The sequence below is a fragment of the Pithys albifrons genome, chromosome Z, assembly GCF_047495875.1.
Source record: "Pithys albifrons albifrons isolate INPA30051 chromosome Z, PitAlb_v1, whole genome shotgun sequence".
Classification (NCBI taxonomy): Eukaryota; Metazoa; Chordata; class Aves; order Passeriformes; family Thamnophilidae; genus Pithys; species Pithys albifrons.
The window spans coordinates 52,742,227-52,765,642 of NC_092497.1; the positions used below are offsets into that span (position 1 = coordinate 52,742,227).

General features: G+C 41.6%; 1 protein-coding gene across 3 annotated transcripts in view; it reads right to left on the reverse strand.

Annotated features, from left to right (window-relative positions):
- EDIL3 (EGF like repeats and discoidin domains 3) overlaps positions 1-23,416 on the reverse strand; it is a 241,884-nt gene that overhangs the window by 66,192 nt on the left and 152,276 nt on the right. For all 3 annotated transcript variants that reach the window (XM_071580998.1, XM_071580999.1, XM_071580997.1), the window contains one exon: positions 6,244-6,425. In XM_071580998.1, coding sequence (XP_071437099.1) covers positions 6,244-6,425 — 182 coding nt within the window. The remainder of the gene's footprint in view (positions 1-6,243; positions 6,426-23,416) is intronic.

Here is a 23,416-nt window from a genome sequence, read left to right on the forward strand (position 1 = left end):
ATATTTATCTGAAATGGATGGTGTCACAGACATGGGAAATAATGCATTTAAAGGTCCTGTTGCTTCAGTCCTTCAGTCACATTACAGGGAGTAATTAAGGAAAGCTGACAGAACATGTTATAGATGGTGTTCATAACAGCATCAATTTTCAGTTGCCATGGGGATGCTAACTCTGAACTGGCTTCTTTTGTGTACCCGAAACCTTAATCTAAAGTTGTTTGAATACGTCTGTGCGTGGGTGTGGGTGTGTGTATGAAGAATGAAACCAGGAGGTATAATATGAAACAGATACCAAGATTTGGGACTCCAGGGAGTGTATGGATGATTACACTAAGAAATAGGCTCCCAGTCCTTTTGTTTTCTCACCTGCTTCAAGTACATAAATTATATTTTTGGCCTGTAAACTAAATGTGTAGATGTTGAGGGAGACTAGCAGAGAGCAGGCATTGGTATTGAGTTCACTGAAGTCACTGAATTTATGGCAGGCCTTGGCTAGCTGACCATCTCTTCTAATTCCTACAGTTCAAAGGTCCTATGTGGGATAGTTTTGAGAGAAGTCAACTGCACTTTCATTATTAGTTTCTGTTCTCTGCTGTCAAGAGCTTTCAGGTACTTACTGCCACTCTTCAATATTCTCCAGGGAAATTCTTCTATGATGTTGAGTCAGATTTTGGAGTATTGAAAAAACAAACAAAAAAAAATAGCAGAGCTTTAATAGTTTTTTCAGCATCCAATTTAGCAGGTTAAGTCTTCCTACATGGAAGACTTCCCACATCACCTTACATAATGACTCTGAAACTGTGCTTCATAAGGTTTACTTGGCCACACTATACCAAGATGAGAGTTATATTAAGTAATATTAAATACTCAAGACATGGTGACAGGTATTTTTGGAAGCTGATATAACAGTTCTCATGAATGAGGAAATGAACTTTGACAAAATGAATGGTTTGGCAGATGGCAGTTTGCTTGAAGCTCTCACCAGCAGATGTCTGAATGAATGTTCTGCAAGACCTCCGTGTATTTTGGGTTTTATCATTTCATTAGCAAATAGCTATCACCTGGTGTATACTTGCTCTTTGGAAGCTCTTGATGAGGAAGCTGTTAAAATTTTTTTCCATGCCTTTTTTTGGAGAAAAAAACCCCAAAATCGTACTTTATGGTTTCTTGCTTGAGATAAGAATGATGGAACTTAGAAAGTTTCAATTACATTTTTGGTCTGTTATAGTAGTTATTATTAGGTTTGTGATATTCACAGCCACAGATTTAGTTATGCCATGGGACTGCAAGCCCCCAAAAATGTGAGGCTGAGCACCAGAGGTGGCATTGAAACCAAAAGTTGTGTGGAAACAGTCGTGTAAAAACCAAAATAGGCCACAACAAAATACAGATTCTACCTGCCAGAAACTATTCAATCATATTTAGACATTTTTAAAAAAAGCATTCTCAGTAATCACTAAAGAATTTTTAAAATAAATAAATTTCTAAATTAGACAGAGTTTTTGGAAATATTTTGCCTTGAATATGCTGAGGTAGAGTCTTTTCCATCCCAGATGACCTGTTTTTATTAACAGTCTCTAAAAGAAGGCTATTGACTCATAGTTTCAAGAAATAGAATGAAAAAAAATCTTAAAATTGTGCAAAGTTATTAAATAAAGCAAAAAGTATAATTTGCATCAGATGCAATGAGAAAGTAAAAGTAAATGAACTCAATATTTTTGGAGTTTTATTTGAAAATAAATGATAATATACTCAAATTACCAATTAGAAGTTGGGCACCTTTTTAATCAAACTATTGTATCTCAGAATACAGAGTTTCATCTGAATATTAGCACACAGTTTCAGAAAACTCATTTAGAAAATAAAATAGAAAAATGCTAGAATTAGAATGCTCTTTCCATATATTCAAAATAAAGAGTTCTAGCTTTTCTCTTTTGAAATTACATTTGACTTTCAAAAACTTACCCAAAAAAAGAACAAAAATGTGAAATATAGCTGGAAAGAGATGAATTCCTGGAAGAGGAAAAACTCAAACTCAGTTATTTTGGTTACTCTGCTATACAAAAAAAACTAGAGGAAAAACCGTAACTATTCAACCTGAACCAACTTTACTTCTCATTTTTTGCTTCTGTAACCAAACTGAGCAGTCCAGCTGTTTTGTAAATGAGTCCTTCTCACTATAAGAAAATAAATATTTGAATAATTTATTTAAAAGACAATTGGTAACCACACCGATGTCTTAGAGAAATAGTTCATGGTATTTTAATGAGGGGTAACAAAACCATTTTTTATGTTTCTATTTAATACCTAACATTTATATCCCACAGTCTCCAGCAACAGTTCAGGTGTTCAATCACAGCTCCTACACTGTGGCAGGATGCACAGTGCTAAGTGCATTTTCTTAATATTCTCCAAATACAGGGCATGCTCAAATCTGCTTTTGGTGGCTGCTGGTTAATACTCTGTCAAAACAATTTCCATGTCCAAAAGACCACAAAATACTTTTAAAAAAGAGGTGATAGTCTCTTAAAAAAAAAACAAAACTAAACCAAAAAACCTCATAAGCAGGGATCCTCTTCATAATTTAGGATTTTGAATATGGTACAGAATTAACAGAATCAACAATCCTGCCCATGGCCATATCTATTCTGGTTCATACTGCCTCAAAAATAAAATAAAATTTATTAATAGAAAAATATAGATCCATGCAAGGAATGGGTAGAGATGATGTGAAATCAGAATAAAACAAGCCAACATATTTAAAGCCATAAATCCAAAAGGACAAAAGGGAAAAGTGAAAATGCTGTTTTTAAGAAAAGAGTTAACAAAAAAGATACATTACTGGAACAGGCAAAGTGACTGTCTTAATTATATTTCAGGACCAAATAATGAAAACTAGAAGTATGGGATTTTTTTTCTCATTTTAATAGCACTAAGAAAGTAGTAAGCAGTACACAGGTGTTATTTTATCCCAGCCAACCTGTGAGGAGAAACAGAGGTCAGCATAACTTGAAAAGGCAGATATGACTTACTCTGACTTTAATTTGCTTTCAAAAACATGGTCATTGACCCTTTAAATCACAAGCCAATTACAAGCATTGTAGTGCCATTACTAATTACATGCTGAGAGTGTAAATTTAAAATGGCAATTTCAATTTTCAGTTCATTGGGAGAATGCAGGAAAATGAAATTGCATACTAATTAGTTCATGCGTATCAGACACCTGAAAGATTAGAGAAAAAAAGCTCTGCACTCATTAGAAATGAGTTATAAGCAAAGCACTCAAACCTTTTATTCGCCAGGCTGCATATAAATAAAGAAATTAAATGACAAAGAAAATAGATAATGATGGAACAAGGCAAAAATAGCTACAGGCCTATACATAATCATACTTTGCATGACTTTGCCCATTATACACAGCTTCCTCTAGAATTTATCTAGCACTGGAAGCTACAAGAGGGGAAGAGGCTTTTGTTTCAGGTTCACTAAGCTGACTGTTTGCTCTCATTTCCTAAAGATGGACTTTCTGGTTTTGTAACTTTCCCACTTTATCTCTGCCAAACATTCACACTGTTTTTCATGTCTTTTTCTGGACCTGCTGCTTCATTACTGGGAGCAGCATGGGAAAGATTCCATATGCAGGTTGCTCATAGCAGGGTGTGGGGAGGAGCCAGTGACAGGATAAAGTAAAAACTCAAGTAGGTTCTTCTTCAAAGCAAGGTATCCAGAAATTTAGCTCAGATCAAGAGTGGGTTGACTTCTTTGTAACCCTCCTCAGACGTTGATGAAGTGTCTCCCTGGACATCACAGACCTCATGCAAAAATAATATGCAGGATTTCTGCTTCTTTTCTTCACTCAACATCCTGTTCACCCACATAACGGTCAGGCAGTGTTTGTCTGTTAGAGCTTATTTCATGTGTGAAGAACAGTGCCTTGATGTAAAGAACTACTGTGCAGTGCATAAAGTGTGAGTGTGTGGAGGTCTGTACCCTTGCCAAGTCAAAACAGGACTCCTGCAGAACTATGAAGGTCTTTCCCCCCCCCCAAGTATCATGTCCATGAAAAATTTCAAATTTTCTGGTCCCAGGTGGTTTAAGGACAAAAGTCTTCAGAAATGGAAAGAAATAAATCAGGATTTAAACTTCTGTTCTAAAAATGCGGAAAAATATTTTTAATTTTGCTCTGAATTTAAAAAAAAATAAAGGAAAGAAAAAAGAGAGAGAAAAAAGATGCAGGGCAGGGTTTGTGAAGATTACAGACCACAGTTTATTTTGCAAGAGAAATGAGGAGAAAAAGAAGGGAATGCTCAGTGCTTAGAACACATTAATCATATCACTTAAGCTTCTAGAAAGTCCTTTCACATATTGGTTGTCAAAATTATGGAATAACCTGTATGGGATTGGAATTACTTACATTTGAGCCACTGACTCCAAAACAGACAAATGAAAAAAAAAAAAGACCAAATTGTTCAGACCTGATGCCATGGGCTGAGGTTTATGCACACATTTTCTGCATTGGCACAATGTTCCTCCCAGGTAAGAGCAATGGGAAGATTTCCCTTGGGGCAAGCCCAAGGCAGACCCAGCTCTGGTTGGGCAGACACCTGCACAGGTGCCTGAGAGCTGCCCCCATGGTGGGAGGTGGGTTTGCCAAGTACAGGCATCAGTGGAAGCCTCAGATCATCAGACATCCCCATTCAGTTCATCTAGAAAAAGGCCTGTCTAGAGGGCCAGTTCTAAATGAATCCGATTTTTTTTCTGCAGCTCATTTAATAAAGCCCACACTCTAATGCAGCCCAAAAGCTACTGTAATGCTGACTTTTTCATTATCCATTAAAGTTACATTAGCTTTCTACTCCTGTGAAAATAATTTTGCTCGAATCCCTTAGCCTTACTCTTTCCACTTCTTTTTCAATATATAAATTTTACAGACTTCCTAACCCCTCTGGTCTTTACAGATGAAAACTGACTTAAAGTACATTGAAGGGCCTTTGTGTTTTCACTCTGCAATAAATAACAAATAGCAACACTGGCTTCGTTTTTCAGAACTGACAAAATCCAGCACTCTTGCCACCACAGTTTCAGAAAACTTCATCAAACAGTGCTTTGTGTCTGCTCTCCAAACAAGAAAAATGAACAAGCAATCACGTGTGCTTTTCCCCCAGATATCCAGGAACTGCTCGGGAAAATCACAAGCAGTAGCCAGAACAAAAACTTGAATATGACAAATGTGATAACATGCACACCAAGGAAACTTAAAGAAGAGTGTGTCTCACACCTGAGGGACACTATGGACAGTTCAACTGCGTGCCAGCAGTCAAGATGCTCAGATTTGCTGAATCCTGCAGGGGGTTCACTGGAAGGGAAGGATCCTCTTCATGTATTGACTATACTGACTAGTGCAAAACGTTTTCCCATGAGTATCTAACTTACTAACCTTTATTGACCAACAGCTGAAATTGCCAAAGTTTAGTTTGACTCGTATATCATGAAAACACCACCAGAGCAAAGAGCTGTAGCAATCACTAGATAATCATTGTCTTCATTAAAATACTGACACAGGACTTCATATTCACTGCTTCATAACCTCCACTGAAGTAATTTGTTGGGCACAGAGAAATCCAGTTCACAGAGAGGGCACTGCCATTTGAATCATTTCAGCAATAACATCCTCAAGTGGGAATGAGAAAAGTGTATGTTCAGCCCCATGGATGTGGCTGAACTAACAGCTGTTCCAACCTTAATTGAAACAGTCCTAGGTACTTGCAGTGTGATGCACGTGATAACCTGTGTGCCCAGAGCAGCTCGGCTGAGAGGACCAGCTCGTCCTGAAGGCTCTGGTACAGCCAAAATCATATTAAAGCACACCAGAAAGATACCCACAGAAGGCTGCATGTGTCAAAACATCTCCACCATGAGACATTGCTGTGATGTGCTTCCAAGAACCCAATTACGAACATATATGTGGAAGGCAGCTCCTTTGAAAGCAGCCTTTATAAACCTTTTCCATGGTTTAGAGCCACAATGGAACATATGCACACATTTTTTAAATGAAAATATCTGAGTGTTTGTAAAGTCAGGATTATCACTGTTTTCCAACTAAATAGTCCCTTTTAGCCTGGGCTATGTTTCTGACAGTGAGTAAGAATCTAGCTGTTCATTAACCAGTTGTCTTCATCAGTTCCTTAAGTGACACTGGCAATTGAATCAAGATTTTTTTCCCCTCTCAGCTCCATCTGTTACCTGAATCCATGGCCATCTGTCATTCTCTGCAGCAGTCCAGGCATTCACAAGACCCTTCTTATTAAGCCGTGCATAGTATGGGTACCATTTCTGGAGGCCAAAAAGAGCTCGATGAGTGGATGACGCAGTGATTTGCTGGTTTGACACAATTCCTCCTTCTATCCCTAGTGGGCCAGAGCACCCTGCAAAGGAAAAAGAAATAAAGGCAACTGAAATGATCAACTTTTCCGATTCTCAAGTGGCTGCAATTACAACAGCATAAAAATAGAACCAAAAAGTCATGCCAAATACAGCTTGGAAGATTAAAGTACTCAACTAGCATCTTCTTTTTGTAGAAATTAAAAACAGTAAAAAATGCTTCTTGTAAATGATTATTCTCACTGTAAAATTAATTAAATTAATTAAGCTTTCAATTCTTTTAGTTTGTACTATGTGAAGAGTTGTGAGTTTGGGGTTTATAGACACAATGAAAAAAAACAATCCTCAGATTCAAATATTGAATTGATGCTAAAACCAGGTTTAAATTCTGTAATTACTGCCAAATTTCATGTTGCTGCTCTTGCCCCAGAGGTTAGCATTTAGCCAACATACTTTTGTTGTTGCAAATTTTTTTAGAAATAGGAAACTAGACATTAAAAATATTTAAAGGTCTTATACATTTTATCAGCAACCAGAGTATGTACTTAACTGCAATGTCCCAGTGTTCATAGTTTTATGTGTGGTATTAATTATTAATTTATTCATCAGAAATCCTTGTAGACATAATTTTTTAAAAAATCAAGACATTTCTGCTTACACTGCTTTCTGAAGCCACTTCACTTGGATATAGGATCAAAAATATTCAGTTATTGTGAGCAATCCAAAGTGACAAAATTCTGAAAATTCATTATATGTAAATGATTGGCAGCCTACCTACTATTCAACACCCCTAACCAGGAGAAAATCCAATGAGATTTTTCTTTACTCAATTCTGATTCAGAATCTAAAGACATGGCAAATGCAGGAATTACTCTGGCAGGCAATGCTTCTCAGCTGCCCAAAAGATCCTCTGCTTTGTGGGTCAACTGCACTTGGGCAATTTTGAGCACCACAGGACACATGTTTATTTACATTTCAGGCTCTCTCAGAAACCTTGCAGTGTTTCACCTCAAGCAGCACCCAATAATAGACTCTGAAATGGTACTGTTACAAAGTGTTTGTGCCATGTGGGCAGAAAGTCACAAATAATTCCTCATTAATTTAAAGATACAGACAAGAAAAAGTGACCAGTGCAATTTGCTCCTCTGGGCAGGGAGACAGTGAGGGGAGTCACCGCTAGCACAGCCCTCAGGTACTGTGTGTCACTGGCGATGGGGACAAACATAAACTAAACTGAAGTTTTAAGCTGATTGTGGAGGAAGTGCCATGGACAAGCACTTGCTTCTGCTCTGAAAAGGTAAACCAAACCTCCCCATGCAGGTGGGGTTCAGAGTATGTTCCTTTTCAGTGGAAAGCTTCCAGGAGATCCTTAAATGAAATCCTGGCACCACTGAAATTAAAAGACTGACTTGCACCACACGATGATTTCACACACATTTTCAACAGTCCACGAAGCTCAGCTAGGATCTACGTTTCTTTAGCAGCCAACAATAAGGGCTTTTGCATCCAGCTCTTGACTAATAATTCTGCTCAGAACATGACAACATGCAGCTCTGTCCTGTTGCTGTGCCAGGCACACAGTAATGCCATGAGAAAACAAATCCTTTGTCACCAGCATAGGCAGGCACGGTATAGAATGCATTCAAAAAAACCCAATGTATGTTGGAAAAGTGTCATTCTTCATTGTATTTTCATCAAGCTGCTACTTAAGAATTGAAAGATCTATTCAAGTCTTAGCTCTGTTTGTAAAATATTCCATCAAAGCAGAATGAAATCCTTTGGTGTATGAACTGCCATATCTGCTTGCAAGCCAGAGATACATAACTCTACTTTCCTTAGAAAAACGTGTATCCTCAAAAGTTTCTTGTATTTACGTATTAAAATACCCTTGCTATTTCATAATGGAAAATAAAACACAGACAGGTGTGTCTGTGTGAATGTGTAACTCACAACACACACGCAAATACAGGGCACATGGTTGAAATTAACCAGTACTAACAGCTGCAATCATAGACTGGTAATTATTAAAAAGCAGAGATTTGAGAAAGCAGAATAGAGGTTTCAAAAGGGAGCTTAAAAAGGAGGCAGGTTGAAGTCGTGTTAGTTAATGTTAGAGATGTTAGTTAATGCATCTCTTGTTTGAGATTCATTAAATGTTATTTGAAATATGTGTGAACTCCTTCCAAGAGGAAGCTGAATTTTCCTTTCTAAATTGAAGGCAGTTTAATTACCAAGTACAACACTTAACTCTACTTTGACCACATATGCTCCAAGGTGTTTATCCTCCTTATCACTGGGAGGATTATTCCTGAAATCCAAAGGAAATCTGTATCTCAGGTCACAGGTACTATATTGTACAAGCTTCTTATTTTCATTGCAGCTCCAGTCATGGTTTCTCATGTTTATCGCTTTTTCAGTGGAAATTAAACACAAAATTTACCGCTCTTAAAACTACCAAATTAGAGATACTTTAGTGTTCAGTTCAGGCATAAACAAGATGTGATATGTAGGAAGTATGAGACTGGATAATGATTTCCAAACAAAATCAATTATACATACACTTCTTAAATTATCAGAATATTTTGCCACTTTTTCAAGTAGACAGGAGTTCAGAAGTTTCATTAGGATACAGTGATTAAGCTCCTACCACTGTTATACCTGCCCCTTTACATCTTTATTTTAATCAGACATTATTCTACAAGAAAACTTCTCAATTTACTGTATTTTATCAGTTAAAATTAAATATTGAACACATTCTTGGATAGTCAAATACCACAGCAAATGGACCTCCCTTAGCCATATGCTCATTAATTGCTTCCAAATACTCCACTAGATTATCAAGTCAGTCTTTCTTCTTATAAAGTTCTAATGCAGGGTGTGTAGAGGGTGGATATTACTCTCTAAACTCACAAGAAATTTATTTTTCCTGAAAAATCTCAGCTGAACGACCTATCTCTGGTTCCATGAAACATCTTTTATCACTAAAGGACAGGTTACAGACTAGTTTCTGCTCAGAGTATTACATTTCAGACACAAACAATACTTTTCTTCAAGTTAAGGTGTCAATTTCTTTAAGGGTTTAAGAGCTGTGATATGCCACTGACCACTAACAACAAAGAAAACAAGCAGACACAGCTTTTACAGATTGTTTGTTTTTTAAAGAAAACTGATATGCATGTTTTGCAGAACAAGTACAAGCTGTATTATACTTTATTCTTATACCTCTGCTACTATTAAATCCACAGTTCATTTAACAAAATTCATGACAGCTTGAGATATAATACTCTCATTACAGTGTGAAATTTAGACTGGTCAACATTACTCATTAAATAAAAAATAGCATTTTTATTAGTTAATGCAGACACATTGGGCTTTGACAATACACTTGATGTGAGAAAGTAAGAAAAGATAAATAGCAATTAAAAAGCTGCCTGACAGGTTCATGATACAGACTCACATGGAAGATTCCGTCATCTGGAACTGTTATTTTAGTGTCATTAAAAAGCAAGACACGAACTAAAGTCATACTGGGTTTAATCCTGCAGTGACAATTATTGCTATGCACTAAATAAAACCCATTTAAGGCCTCTCCTGTTCTTATCAAACACAAACCTACACCCATAAAACCTCCCTGTCCATGGAGGTGATAGAATGCAAAGGTGTACCAATAGGTACCTGAATGCAAATGGCTCCAGGGAATGATGGGAAAAGTCAGTAACATGGGAAAAGTGAATCTTTCAGCTCTCCTAAGAATCCCCACCAACTCATAAGAACACAGCAATGGTGACAAACCCGCCTTGAAGAATTCTTTTAAAATCTCAAACTTAATTAGATCTAGAAACATGTACCATTTTGCACCTGAAATCAATAGATTTTTAGTCCAGATTTCCCTTGTAGATTGAGGGCATAGGAATCAAACTGCTCCCCCAACAGAAGATAAGTTCCATGTTTCCAACATTATCTTTGACAAAAACAAATTCCTCCAGCTGAACAATAATATTGGTCTAAAAAGAAGCAGAAGATGATGAGAGATGGCTTACTGTTTTACATGGATACACCCTCAGAGGGAAGTTAAAAGAGGGAAATAAATCACTTATTTCCCCTGTCTGTGGTGGAAGGACAAACACTTTTATGATAAAGGATTACTCCAGTAAGAGATAATAAGCAGAAAGCACTGGGTAAATATGAGTATGTTTAATTTGAACTTTTACATTTATGACAGTTCACAAATTAAGCAGAACCTCCAAATGGTTTAAGAATTGCTCGAAAATATGAGGATTATGCCTCTGCAAACAGAATAAAAACATTTCTTGTTCCTGACAATGACACATGCATGGTTTTGCAGGAGGAACACATAGCTTCATTCCCTCTGTTGGTCTGCCTTTAGCCAACGTCATCAAAACAAACAGATGCAAAACTGAAGGCAGGCGGAAAACAGATCTGCTTTAGACATCTGCAATCCTGTCTTCCTCCCAGCACCTTGTTTTCTGGAATGAGATTACTCTGGCTGTGCTTGGCATGACCTGGGAATGGTGCTGAACACAAGCTCTGACAAGGGGATTACAGATGACCTCTGCTACAGCAGCAACTCATGATGCTCCACAACACACAACCAGGCTCAAGTGTTCTTTTAATTCTTCTTCTTACTCCTCCTGCCACACACACATCCTTCCCAGTTTGTTCTACCAAGGGTAGCTATCCTCAGGTAACAGTGAGTTTGATCTTTAGGAGCTGGTTAGATGGATGTGGATGGTCATTGAACAGTCTGCTATCAAAATGCTCTTCAATATGCAATAAGACGTTCTTGCAGGGCTTGCTCTTTCCTAACTATGCCATGATAGTGCTAAAATTTTTCTTATAATTTCTAAGTAAAGTGCCCTTGCAGAGAGATGGTTGGAGACACAGCTTCCATCCCTGTTAGAAGTATCCGAGCACTCTCTCATGGTTTCAGTGACACAACAGTCCCCAGTTGCACCTTCACCACTGAGCACTGGGATTACATATCACAGATATTGCATTAATTAATGCTGATATATGCATAAACTACCCATGTGTAATCTAGTATTTAGCCTATTTCTTCTTAGTCAGACAGAGACTCACATCTCTGTCCATAAGCATTGTTTTCCCACACTGCAGGTCCCAGGGGGGTATCCATCCTCCTCTGATGGACAACAGAGGGATCTTCTACCTGGAGCAAGTGTGCAAAAAATTATCCTTCCAGCACAGAACACAAACATATGGAGATGGTGGCTCAGACAGTGAAAGAAGATTAAGTCTTTTATAAATATATATATATATATGTACATAGTGCTGTGATTGAAATGGAGGGTCGTTATTCAGGACTGATTTGCTCAGTTCTAGTTTGGTAATGTCTCCATTCTGCTCGTTGAGTAATGTGGATAGGATTGAAAATTCCCCACCAAAAAAACAAAGGGACTAATATTGAGGAACTGCAACATACAGCACAGTTGAATAAGGGACCTATACAACAGGAGTAAAATTAAAGGAACATACAGCTTCTGAGTTAGGGAGATCCTTAAACTGATGTGCTGGTTTAAAGGCGAACCAGCAGGGGAAATGAACTCACCACGTGTAATGGTTTGACCCATGGCTTCCTCAGTAACCATTGTATCTAAGGAAGTTACAAGTATTCCACACGTGTCTTCCACGTAGCAGTGGGGGAGTGGTTTGGTTCCTGTCTTCCTTCCCTTCCTTGGCTGAGGAGCTGGAGGGAGGTGGTTGAAGTCTGGTCCCTCCGGTCCCTGGTGGTTCTCCTGTCCTGGGTGAGATTGTTTCATTCTTGTTCCCCTTCCTTGAGGTTTTATTTGTGTTTGTTTTGATTCATTCGGTTTCTTTGAGTTGGGTTGGTGTCTTCCCTATTTTCCAGCTATTCAATCCCCTTTTTTCCCTTCCCCTCTCCCCTGGGGGGTGGGATCCTATGTATTGTGTATACAGTGTGGTTTGTAAATGTTAGTATATATAATTTATTCTTTTTATTCAGTTCAGTTTCTTTAGAGTGCGTTTCTTTTCAGGTTTTTTTTTCCCCTTTCCTTTGCTGGGAAGGTTCTGGGAGGAGGAAGGGGGGCCAGTCCAGGGTTGGCAACAGCTAGGCCAAACCTGCTACATTATTGGAGGTCCCACCAAGATACTGACCTGGATTGTTTTGTAAATAGTTCTGTGTTTAGAGAACAGTGTCGGGGAGAACTGCCAACTGAAGTTGTATTATCAAAACAAGCACTGTGAAGGCAGCCAAGAGTACCTTGTTGATATAAACAAGGTTTTTGTTTGGGAACAGAGGACTCAGGCATAAGGTAAACAATAGAAAGAATGGTTTTCACCCTTTTTAGCAAATACCTGAGAGGTACCAGAGGAGGTCACTCTAACCATGCTGGCATGGCCTGGCAGTTTCTTGTAGTGAAAGGACTCCTTTTAAGTGTCTTTCTATTCTTTTACATACTGATGGTGCTAATGCTTACTCCCACTCTGAGAGGTCTCCTAGGGACATACCTAGGTCTGCCTGATAATTGTCATCCATGTAAGGCCCTCCTGAATCTTGGCATTAAAGACCTGTTGACGTGTGACATTAAAGGCCTGTTAAAATATGACATTAATGGCCTATTAAGAGAGATCCCCACTGTTACAATTGGTCCCAGTTATTACCTAAATTGTGTTGTGACAGCAGTAGTGTTTATGAAGGTAATGAAACTGCTGTTTAAGATTGGAAGAATGCTGGCACTTCAGTGCTTCCCTTGTTTCAGACCTAAGAAAGGCTATGCCTCTGGGGGACTGGCTGGAACTTTGGAAGGGGCTTCGGACAGGCCAGTCCCTGGGTGGGTGGGGCTTGGTTGGATCTCGGTAAAGTGCTAGGGCGTATCTCACCTTCCATTTATTGGAAGTTCACGTCAGAACAAGTGTGTGACTGATGAGGTGGCCCGCTGTTTATCAGAAGAGTGTTTTTCCTATGAGGACCCGTATATGCGAGTCTCTGCTTTGTGTTGAGGCCTGGCTAGTGCTTACTGCTCTGCCATCAACTACTGTCAATGGCTTGAGGACAAGATAGAAAATGGAAATATGCCGTCCGAGACCCGTGTAGTCCCCGTTCAGACTACCGAAAGCGGAGTCCAAACAGAGCATGAGGTCAATGCTGTTTCTGTAGAGACCCAAACTCAAGTAGCTGAAACTCCAATGCAGGCTGAAGCTAATACAGCCTCTGTTTGCTCGGTAGAAGCCCAAACTCAGGCTTCAAATCTGGACAAGGCTATTTCTGCTCTCCCTGCTACAACCAAAGCTGAAACTCAGACGCAGGCTGAAGCAAATACAGTCTCTGTTTGCTCGACAGAAACCCAAACTCAGGCTGCAAATCTGGACAAGGCCATTTCTGCTGTCCCCGCTACAACCACGGCTGAAACCCAGACGCAAGCTGAAGCTAATCCAGCTTCCGGTTGCTCCGTAGAAATTCAGACTCAAGCCGTAGATCTGGAGGTTGCCATCTCTATTAAGCCTGCTAAGACCACAGCTGAAGCTCAGACTCAGGCCGACGTCAATACAGTTTCTATTCGCTCTGTGGAAACTCAGACTCAAGCTGTAGATCTGGAAGCGGCCATTCCTACTAAACCCACCAAGACCACAGTCGAAGCTCAAACTCAAGCCAATGTAGATACAGTTCCTATTCGCTCTGTGGGAACTCAAACTGAAGTTATGGACCGGAAGATTATCATTACCCCCATAAAGAAGAAAACAACGAGGATGAAGGAGACTACAAAACCCATAGAGCCACCTCCGCAGTTGGAACGAGAAGAAGAAGAAGAGGAACAAGAAGAAGAAGAAGAAGAAGAAGCAGACGATGAAGCAGCTGCGAGAGAGGAAGAAACTACTGTGATGATGGAAGGAACGACGGCATGAGAGGAAAGAATAGTCACAGTAGAAAAGGGAGCAGCTGCCAGAGAGGGAGGAGTGGTCACAAGGGATGGGGCACACCTAATGGGACTGGGGGCACGTCCAAAAGAGACCAGAGGCATGCCTGGAGAGAGGAAAGGGATGGTGCGAGCATCCTGGGATAGAATAACATTCGACAATTGGTGCTCTGACTACATACGCAAGTACTCAGTGGAGGAAGAGAGGAGGTCAACGTGCTTCCGTCAGCCTGAGGAAGGACCGTTTCAGCCTCTCCAAAGGCAACCCTCCTTTGCAGGTATGATTCCACCTCCCCATACTAGACCTACATTTGAGGGAATAGATGACCGGGGAAGGCCCTTACCCCGGCCTTCCAAGGACTATGTGCTACCTCCATTAATCAGACCTGATGAACAACACAGGAGCTCCCTTTCATGGGGTGCATGAGCCAGGAGCCTTTCCCCACGGCTCGAACGAAGTAGAAGTCTCTCTCCACAGCATGGGCGACGTAGGAGCCCATCCTCCCGGAGCGAACACCATAGAAGCTCGTCCTCACGGCGCGAACAATCCCCATCTTCGCGTGAGAGGGTCAGAAAGGAAGTGAGAGAGGTTCAACGAAGGAGTGGAAGAGTAAAAACACAGGTAGAGAGAATAGTACATGGGAGAGATGGACAGGAAATAATGAGGGAAAGTGAAATTATACAATCATTGACCCCAAAGGAGATTCAAGATATATGAAGGGATTACAGTCGGTGGCCCGATGAACGCATCCTCACCTGGCTGGTGCGATGTTGGGACCAGGGGGCCAGTAGTCATGTGCTGGAAGGTCATGAAGCACAACAATTGGGATCTCTTGCCCGAGACCGTGAAATAGAACAGGAAATGGGACAGGGGGAGATGGCATCCAGTCTCTGGACCCAAATCCTCCGTGCCGTGAGGGCAAGATACCCATTTAAAGAGTATTTGGTGAGTGCTCCGAGAGAGTGGAATACTGCAGAAGAAGGCATCCAGTATCTGCGGGAACTGGCCATGCTGGAGATTATATACTCCGATCCAAATTACTATGACATCTTGGTCCCAGAGAAGATGCCATGCACACAGCCGATGTGGGATAAGGGGATGAATGGGGCCCCTAAGTCTTATATGCCGTGTCTGATATTTGCATACCCTCTAAGTATGGACGAGAATGAGATACACATTGACAGAATGTGTCACTGGATATGGAGAATATCGGAAACCATGAGGGTCCCCTCTAACCACCAGCATTCTTCCCTCTACAGTGGGGAAAGGGTAGGGAGGAGTCCTAGATGCTCTGTGTATGAAGAAGAACCTAGAGGCAAAGGTTCTAGAGGTCGCAAAGAAAGGTCTCGTTCTCATTCTCGTTCAAGTTCCTGTTCCCGTTCTCGGTCCTGTTCCCATTCTCGGTCACCTCATGCAGCACGAGGGAAAACTAGAAGCCACCAGAGGAATACTAGACGCTCTGTGTATGAAGAACAACCTAGACGCAGACGTTCTAGAGGTCGCAAAGGAAGGTCTCGTTCTTATTCTCATTCCGGTTCTCATTCTCGTTCCCGTTCCTGTTCTCGGTCATCTCATGCAGCACGAGAGAAAACTGGAAGCCCCAGGAGTAAGACACAGAGTGAGCGTGGTTTCTTGTGGGCCCTTCTGCGCGAACTAGGGGAAAACATGAAAAAATGGCACGGTGAACCCACCTCTAAACTTAAAGCCCGAGTGCAAGAATTAAAACAGAAAGTAGCTGGCAAGAAAGCTGCCCACATAGTTGAAGCAAAGACCCCGGGAAAGAAACATTGATCTCCGAGACGCAAAAGAAACAACTTCCCCCATGCTGATGAAGGAGCCTCTGACAGAGCATCGCACACGTCAGATGGAGAATGCTCTGACCAGGAACAACAATAGAGGGGCCCTGCCTCCTGCCAGGAGGAGGAGAGGGATGAGGATGATAATCGGGTTTACTGGGCTGGGTGGGTTCGATGGCCTGGCACATCGGATCCTCAGAAATACCGAGCTTTGGTAGATACTGGTGCCCAATGTACATTAATGCCATCGGAACATGAGAGTACAGAGACTGTGTCTATTTCTGGAGTTACCGGAGGGTCTCAGGACCTGTCGGTGGTAGAGGCTGACATGAGCCTAATAAGACACCAATGGGAAAAGCATTCCATTGTGACAGGACCAGAAGCCCCTAGCATCCTTGGTATGGACTATTTAAAAAGAGGACACTTTAAGGACCCGAAGGGGTACTGGTGGGCTTTTGGTGTAGCCACAGTGATTGAAGAAGAGTCTAAACAGTTGTCTGCTCTCCCTGGTTTCTCAGAAGACCCTTCTGCTGTGGGATTACTCCGAGTCAAAGATCAAGAAGTACCGATGGCCACTGCAACTGTACATAGGCGACAGTATCATACAAACCGAGATGCTGTGATTCCCATCCATAAAATGATCAGGAAGCTGGAGAGCCAAGGGGTGGTCAGCAGAACACACTCACCCTTCAACAGCCCTATCTGGCCTGTATGTAAATCAGATGGAGAATGGAGACTGACTGTGGACTATCGAGGCTTGAATGAAGTTACTCCACCGCTGAGTGCTGCTGTGCCAGATATGTTGGAGCTCCAGTATGAGTTGGAGTCCAAAGCAGCAAAGTGGTATGCCACTATCGACATTGCTAATGCATTCTTCTCCATTCCTCTGGCACCAGAGTGCAGGCCACAGTTTGCTTTCACCTGGAGGGGCGTGCAGTACACCTGGAACCGATTGCCCCAGGGGTGGAAACCCAGTCCAACCATTTGTCATGGGCTGATCCAGGCCACACTGGAGAAGGGTGAGGCCCCAGAACACATCCAGTATATTGATGATGTCATTATATGGGGAGACACAGCAGAAGAAGTCTTCGAAAAAGGACGAAAGATTATTCAGATTCTCCTCAAAGCTGGTTTTGCCATCAAAAAGAGCAAGGTCAAGGGACCTGCCAGAGAGATTCAGTTCCTTAGGGTGAAATGGCAAGATGGACGTTGCCAGATTCCAACTGATGTCATCAATAAGATTGTAGCAATGGCTCCACCGACTAACAAGAAAGAGACCCAAGCGTTTCTGGGAGCCATAGACTTCTGGCGAATGCACATCCCAGAGTACAGCCAGATCGTGAGCCCTCTCTATTTTGTGACCCGTAAAAAGAACATTTTCCAATGGGGTCCTGAACAACAACAGGCTTTCAAGCAGATCAAGCAAGAAATTGCACATGCCGTGACTCTTGGACCAGTCAGGACGGGACCAGATGTGAAGAATGTACTTTATTCCACAGCTGGAGATAAAGGTCCCTCCTGGAGTCTCTGGCAAAAGGTGCCTGGTGAGACACGAGGGCAACCACTTAGCTTCTGGAGCCGAAGCTACAAAGGCTCTGAGGCCAATTATACCCCTATGGAGAAGGAAATCCTGGCGGCATATGAAGGCATACGAGCAGCCTCAGAGGTAATTGGTACTGAAGCCCAGCTTTTCCTGGCACCTCGACTACCAGTGTTAAGCTGGATGTTCAAAGGAAAAGTGCCCCCTACACACCATGCCACCGATGCCACATGGAGCAAGTGGATTGCTTTGATTACACAACGTGTTCGAATTGGGAGCTCAAATCGCCCTGGAATTCTAGAAATTATAACCAATTGGCCTGAAGGTGGGAACTTCAGCCTGGCAGATGAAGAAGAGGAAGAGTCAGTGAGTCAAGCTGAAGAAGCTCCACCATATAATCAGCTGCCAGACGAAGAGACACGCTACGCCCTTTTCACCGATGGTTCTTGCCGTATCGTAGGAAAGAGCCGGAAGTGGAGAGCAGCTGTGTGGAATCCCACCCAGCGGGTGGCAGAAGCCACTGAGGGGAAAGGCGAATCGAGTCAGTTCGCAGAACTCAAAGCTGTCCAATTGGCCCTAGACATTGCAGAAAGAGAAGGATGGCCAAGGCTCTACTTGTATACCGACTCATGGATGATAACAAATGCTCTCTGGGGATGGCTAGACCGGTGGGAGAAGATGAATTGGAGGCGCAGAGGGAAGCCCATCTGGGCTGCAGATCTGTGGCAAGACATTGCTGCCAGAGTAAAGAAATTGAACGTGAGAGTCCGCCATGTAGATGCCCATGTGCCCAAAGGTTGAGCTAATGAGGAACAAGATAATAACAGACAGGCAGACCGAGCTGCACAGATTGAGGTGTCACAAGTAGACCTCGATTGACAGCAAAAGGGAGAATTGTTCCTAGCTCAATGGGCCCATGATGCTTCAGGCCATCATGGCTGGGACGCAACCTATAAATGGGCACGAGACCGAGGGGTGGATTTAACCATGGACACTATTTCCCAGGGTATCCGCAATTGTGAAACCTGTGCTGCCATTAAGCAGGCAAAAAGACTGAAGCACCTTTGGTATGGTGGACGCTGGGACAAGTATAAATACGGAGAGGCCTGGCAGGTTGACTACATCACATTGCCACAGACTAGCCAAGGTAAGCGCTATGTGCTTACCATGGTTGAAGCGACCACCAGATGGTTAGAGACATATTCGGTACCACATGCAACGGCCTGGAATACTATCTTGGGCCTTGAGAAACAGGTCCTGTGGAGGCATGGCACTCCAGATCGCATTGAGTCAGATAATGGGACTCATTTCAAGAACAATCTGGTGGCCACTTGGGCACGGGAGCATGGTATTGAATGGCTATATCACATTCCATATCACGCACCTGCTGCTGGAAAGGTTGAAAGGTGCAATGGACTGTTAAAAACAACTCTGAAGGCACTAGGTGGAGGAACCTTCAAGAACTGGGATAAGCATTTAGCCAAGGCCTCCTGGTTGGTTAACACCAGAGGCTCTGTCAATCGAGCTGGTCCTGCCCAAGCAGAATCCCTCCACACGGTAGATGGAGACAAAGTTCCAGCGATTCACTTGAGAGGCATGTTAGGGAAATCTGTCTGGATTACCCCTCCCTCGGGCCAAGACAAACCCATTCGTGGGATTGTGTTTGCCCAAGGGTCCGGAAACACCTGGTGGGTAATGAGGAAAGATGGTGAGATCCAGTGTGTGTCCCAAGGCAATCTAGCCTTGGGGAAGAACTAATGATGTGCTTTGAGTTGTGTTTTGCAGGAAACCAGACACGAGATGAAAAAAACCCAAACAAAGCCGGTACTGGTATCCCATGATGTCTAACGATAAGGCAGCCCTAAACTGTGGACTAGGCCTCAACTTGGAACTGTGACTCTAACCAAAAGGCAAATGACTAAAGCTGAACTGATAATGGTGTTGATCCTTGATGACAAGACATCTGCCTCGAAGGACCGCATATGGACTATATATATATATATATATATAGGTGTGGGATATAAGCAAATGCAATAATACAAAGATTGCGTGGAAAGACCAGTGTGGAATAAGGGGTGGAGAATGTAATGGTTTGACCCATGGCTTCCTCAGTAACCACTGTATCTAAGGAAGTTACAAGTATTCCACACGTGTCTTCCACGTAGCAGTGGGGGAGTGGTTTGGTTCCTGTCTTCCTTCCCTTCCTTGGCTGAGGAGCTGGAGGGAGGTGGTTGAAGTCTGGTCCCTCCGGTCCCTGGTGGTTCTCCTGTCCTGAGTGAGATTGTTTCATTCTTGTTCTCCTTCCTTGAGGTTTTTAATTGTGTTTGTTTTGATTCATTCGGTTTCTTTGGGTTGGGTTGGTGTCTTCCCTATTTTCCGGCTAATCAATCCCCTTTTCTCCCTTCCCCTCTCCCCTGGGGGGTGGGATCCTACGTATTGTGTATACAGTGTGGTTTGTAAATGTTAGTAAATATAATTCTTTTTATTCAGTTAGTTTCTTTAGAGTGCATTTATTTTCAGGGTTTTTTTCCTCTTTCCTTTGCTGGGAAGGTTCTGGGAGGAGGAAGGGGGGCCAGTCCAGGGTTGGCAACAGCTAAGCCAAACCTGCGACACCACGAGAGAGAGATTGTAAGTCAGAGCTAAAATTTAATAATAATATTACAATAAAAACACTGACACAAAAGGGAAATTGCTTTCAACTCACAATACCCCAGCAGTATAACCCAGTGTCCTGGGGCACAAACCCAAGAGAGTTTGTTTGCCCTTGTGCTGAGATCCCTGTGGCTCCCCCAAGTCCAGAGCAAAAGGAAATGAAAAACTTTTAGGTGCAGGCGAGGGCTGTGGTCTGGGCGAGAGCAGTGATCTCCTCCTGTCGAGGTCCTGCTGCTCCTCTGGATTCAATGAGAAGTTACCAGTCTTCTTACCCACCACTTATGTACTCTCAGGGAGCACCCAGTCCCTCCCCCTGGGCGGGGACTCACACAATGAGTGATTAACTCTGGGAGCCAGGGGGTATTGAACTGTTGATGGCCCATTAGCAGCTCCGCCCCCTCAGGCTGAGTGTGAAGGTGCCAATGACTCCCTGGACAGCTGCTGCTAATGGCCCATTGTCCTTGGGGAATGAATAGAGGAGGCAGAATACACAGCTTTGATCACCCCCCACACTGTCAACTGGTCCCTCCTGCTCAACTAGGACAACTGAAGACTACTCAAAGTTGGGAAAACACAATGGGAGAACCCATTCTGAGTGCTTGTCCCTTTTCTTCCAGTCATTCATCAAGCATTCACTACTGACCACTGTCTAGACAAGACTATTGGACTGTCACCAGATCAAGCATGATTATTTCTAAACTCAAAAGGAAGAGTCCATCTAAAATCTCATATCTGTAAAGCTGTAATAAGAAAAAAATCATTTTCTTGTGTAGTATTTCTCCATGAAGTGATTTTGTTTATGTTGAACTCCATCACATAATGTTATTAATTATCAACATGTTCAAAATGTTCAAAATGTTTTAAATGGAGCTGGCTTGGGAAGAAAACTTCAAGAATGAATACACACTGTTTGTGTATCCCTGTCTGAGAAAATCACAGAATCAAACCATCTGGAGAAGCCTCTATCCAAAGAAATGTCAATTACAGTACAGGCACATCATTCTGACAAATGTTTGAAGAATCCCCTTTTTGAAAAGAGCCAGTAATGAACATTCAACAACCCCTTTGGTGTTTGACAAAGTCCAACCTGAATCTTTATTATTCCATTTATTATTTCTTTTCCTGATTCCCTGAACACAGACAAAAATGTCCTCTTAAAATAGCTTTTAAAGTATCTGTCTACTCTCTTATTCTCTTTTATCTGGGGGATGCCAGAAAGTCACAACTTAACTAAGCACATGATGTAACCCCAGCTGTGAAGGAGCATGGGTCTCCTTGCCCTGTGGGTTACTGGACAGCTGAGGCACAACTCAAAATCCAGGGTAGAGTTTAGAACTCAGGAGGATCATTGGCTGAACCTTTATTTAACTGCCAAAACCAAAATACTTCCTCTGAGTTTATACCACTAGTCAAGTTACAGCATTCAACAATTCACTGATGCATACTAATTTTTTTTAAAATATTATTTTGCAGTAAGCACTTTTTAATTTGCCAAACTCCTCTTCTGAGCTCTCAGAGAGAAATACTTCAGTCTTTATGTGAAAAATTATTTTGACCTTTCAAGTTGGCACTGTGAAAAATAACATATCCAGCATGTTTGAGAGTTGACATTAACCGTCGACATAACTCACAGACACTTAAATACTACTAAAATTAATCTGAATAAAAGATATGCATCAACACAAACCCCCCACCTCCTCACAGGAATTAAATTGCATTCATATTATAGAAAGAAAATTCATTATAGCTTTCAAGTCATACTGTAAAATAATTGCCATACTTACACACTTCAGGGATGACAGACACAAAAACAATAGACCCTAAATTGTCGCATAATATTAATTGATTATTGCCATTTTTATCTTAAATTGCAATGACACAAAAAGATACATGAATTTGGAGTTCTATTTACCAATCCCAAGATTTTTTTGATGGATCTGGACCTGGGCAGCTGTGGGTGGAGGAGATTTGTGCAGCTGTGGATCTATTAATTACTTCCTTTATTTCTAATGGTTTCAAATGGTAATGGCAAAGGCTACAGCCAATTAACAATTTAAGCATAACTTGGGCATTTAAAAACAAAATTACGAACCAAACGGGATTCAAAAATAATCTTCTTTATTTGCTGCTGAGCCCTGTACAATCTATGCACTTCTCCTCTCCCTCAGTATTGATATAAATATTTCTTTGTAGAATACAAGAAAACTCAACAGCTTTCCAGCTTTTTTTGAAATTTGCTTATTAGACACTGTGTTCTGAGAAAGTTTAGCCTGATTTCAGGAGAGCAGCAAACATCTTTCAGAGGTTCTTCATTCTTATATTTACATTCATATTTCTTTAGTCACATGTGGGTTTCTTCTATTTTGTTGTTTATGGAGTATGTAACATAAACAAAACGTTACCTATGTGGCAAATGAATTGTATTGTGGTGTATCCTCTCCTATCCCCAAGTTCAACCCAAAGGGCTTGTTTGTTGTTGTTGTTGTTTTGTCACAGAGCAACATTTGTACTAGGAAAAATTCATTATTTTAATCTAAAACTGCTGCAAAGGCAGCTCATGACACAAGCATCCATGTGCTTAATGATTGCTCCTTAAATCTGCTTGTTCAAAAAAGCAACTTTGGGGGGAAAAAATAAAATAAACAAAAAACACCAAGCCCAAACCTTCTCTTGGAAGTGAGAATGGAATGACAAGATAAAGTTACACTGAAACACAATCTGCATTTTTCTGGGAAGCCTACAACGGGAATCAGTGGGATTATAGCACCAATATAGTTAGCATTCCTGCCAGCCACCCTGACAATGAGCATGTTCATTTGCCAGGAGAGGAGTATGTGCTTTTCAAGAGGCAATTCCTACTTTGCTGCCTAGAGATGTTCTTTCTGTCTTTGTGGTTTGGTATTGTTTATTTTCCTCTCCCCCTTAAGAACACCAACTGCTCCTAGAAATGACAACACTACTTGTTACAAGATGTGTTCATCAAAATAGTTTAAAAACTACTAGCGGCACTAATATGAATTCTACATTACAATGTCCTTCAGAAAGAAGGAAAAAGATTGGAATATTCCTACAATATGCTGCTGAAGTGATATGCTAAATATGAGCTATATCCACAATACTGGACACAAACTGC